General features: G+C 41.4%; 1 protein-coding gene across 7 annotated transcripts in view; it reads left to right on the top strand.

Annotated features, from left to right (window-relative positions):
* LOC119276534 (tRNA-specific adenosine deaminase TAD3-like) overlaps positions 1-1,599 on the top strand; it is a 7,205-nt gene extending 5,606 nt beyond the window's left edge. For all 7 annotated transcript variants that reach the window (XM_037557615.1, XM_037557614.1, XM_037557613.1 and 4 more), the window contains 3 exons: positions 335-787; positions 929-1,038; positions 1,131-1,599. In XM_037557615.1, coding sequence (XP_037413512.1) covers positions 335-787; positions 929-1,038; positions 1,131-1,344 — 777 coding nt within the window. In that variant the 3' untranslated portion in view covers positions 1,345-1,599. The remainder of the gene's footprint in view (positions 1-334; positions 788-928; positions 1,039-1,130) is intronic.
* The last annotated feature ends 539 nt before the right edge of the window (positions 1,600-2,138 follow it).

Raw genomic sequence — 2,138 nt, 5'->3', positions numbered from 1 at the left:
TACTAGTATTAGTAAAAACACCAGCTACTGATAACCCTAATTGCAGTCTTGTGATTTCCTCTCTGCGAACCAACTGGTTTAAGGAACTGCAAGATAAAATTGTTCTAGGACAGATAGACAAGTAGTGACGGACATACATTGTGTGAGATTAAGTTAAAAAAAATCCTGTCTGCTAGTGCTATATCCAGATATATGCTTCCTATAATATGAACTGTTAGCAAGGGCACCACATCTGTGGGGGTTTTCCTTCTTGCATGGTGTGATTTTAAATTGCTGGTTGGGTGGCGTAGATCAACGTTTTTGGTTAATTTCTGCATGGGTGAGCTTTTACCAGGTGGACAATGCTGCCATTATTGTTGATCCATCAAGCATGCAAATAATTTCAAAGGCTACAGACCAAACACACCAGCGTGATACTTGTCTAAATGGGAACAAATGTGCAATAGTAGAAGCAGATAATGCCAGCTTATTCCCTGAAGCAATTGAGGATAAAGCTGACACTTCATTGCCGTCGAGCTCTCGTTTTTGCAATGGCTTAGACAGGGAGGTCTCATGTATAAACCCTTTCGGATGGATGAAACAAAGGTGTACAGAGCAGAAGACACTGCCGTCTGAAGGTGGTTTTCTCTGGCATCCTCTGTTGCATGCTGCAGTTGTTGCCATTGAAAATGCCGCCGAGAGGGATAGAAGGATATTCCCTGCTTCAACGACCCAACCAAAATTAAATGGTGATGTAGAGAATTGTTCTGATGATGAACCAGCAAAGCGGATAAAGATAGTTACAAATGTGAGCCTTATTACTTATATTGTCTACCATCTATTGTTGCCGCTCTCCTTTAATAACTCTATTAGTGCTGTAGCGGAAGACTGGAATTGACGCATATTTATTCTATCCTGTTTTGCTAACAAGTTCAAGTTTGAACTTCAGGATGAAGATCAATCTGCACATACAGCATGCAGCAGCGACTTATCTGAAAGAAACAGACCATATCTTTGCACAGGATTTGACATCTACCTTGTTTGGGAACCATGTGCGATGTAGGTTCACTATTACGAGAGTATGACATTATTGTTTGCTTGTTGCTTACTGGTCAGTTTGCTGATATGTTTGTTTGTTTGTTTGTTTGAAGGTGTGCTATGGCGCTTGTACATCAAAGATTCAAGCGCGTCTTCTATGCTTTCCCTAATCCCATTACTGGAGCACTGGGCAGTGTCTACAGATTGCACGGGCAGAAAAGCTTGAATCACCATTACTCCGTGTTTAGGATAAAAGTTCCTGAGGCATATTTGAATGGTTCAACTGACTGTTCTGAAAAATGGTGCTCAAATTCTGTCTCGTCTTAGTACGAAAGCTCCAAGAGCTTTGTTCTGCAGCAACGGTAACTGCTAAAATGCTGATAAATTCAGGGTTTTTCCTGTTGACAGATTGGTTGTTGTATCATTTGTTACTGCCGCCATGAGTCCATGAGCTTGCGAGGAAATGCTGTTTAGCCTGAATTTAGGCAGTGTAGAAAATTAGCTAGTGCTCCTATTGTTCACTGCAGTTTGATGTTTGTTTGTATGTTTGAAATGGAAAAGGTTATTGTTTCCCCAAAGGTATATTCGGACTAATGTAAGACCCAAACCACCGGAAATCACACGATCTATGCGAATTAGGGAATTAATTGGATAGTTGCACGGGCGGAGACCCGGCTTACAAGTACATATATAGGGTTCTAAGCTAGGGGAAAGTCTGGAGTAGTTGGATAGCGATTACAGGAGAGGGGTTCGGCTTATATGGCCGCCCAAAGTTACAGAGCTACTCCCTCCGTTTGGAATTACTCGTCCAAGAAATGAATGTATCTAGATGTATTTTAGTTGTAGATACATCCATTTTTATGACAAGTAATTCCGAACGGAGGGAGTAGCTGTTTTGACGGTGACTGACAAGAAATGAATATATGTATTTTAGTTGTAGGCACACTCATTTTTGTGACAAGTAATTTCGAATGGAGGGAGTAGCTGTTTTGACAGTGACTGGTTTAAACGAACAGTGTACCGGCGATTGGCGGTAATTCAACAGTGCGAGCCGTTGATCTTTGACTCGAGTGGTACGCTTTCATCTCAGTCATCTGTTATCTGAATCTTCTTCTTCTCCC

The sequence above is a fragment of the Triticum dicoccoides genome, chromosome 3B (genome assembly GCF_002162155.2).
Source record: "Triticum dicoccoides isolate Atlit2015 ecotype Zavitan chromosome 3B, WEW_v2.0, whole genome shotgun sequence".
NCBI lineage: Eukaryota > Viridiplantae > Streptophyta > Magnoliopsida > Poales > Poaceae > Triticum > Triticum dicoccoides.
This window is presented reverse-complemented; position numbering and strand designations above follow the sequence as displayed.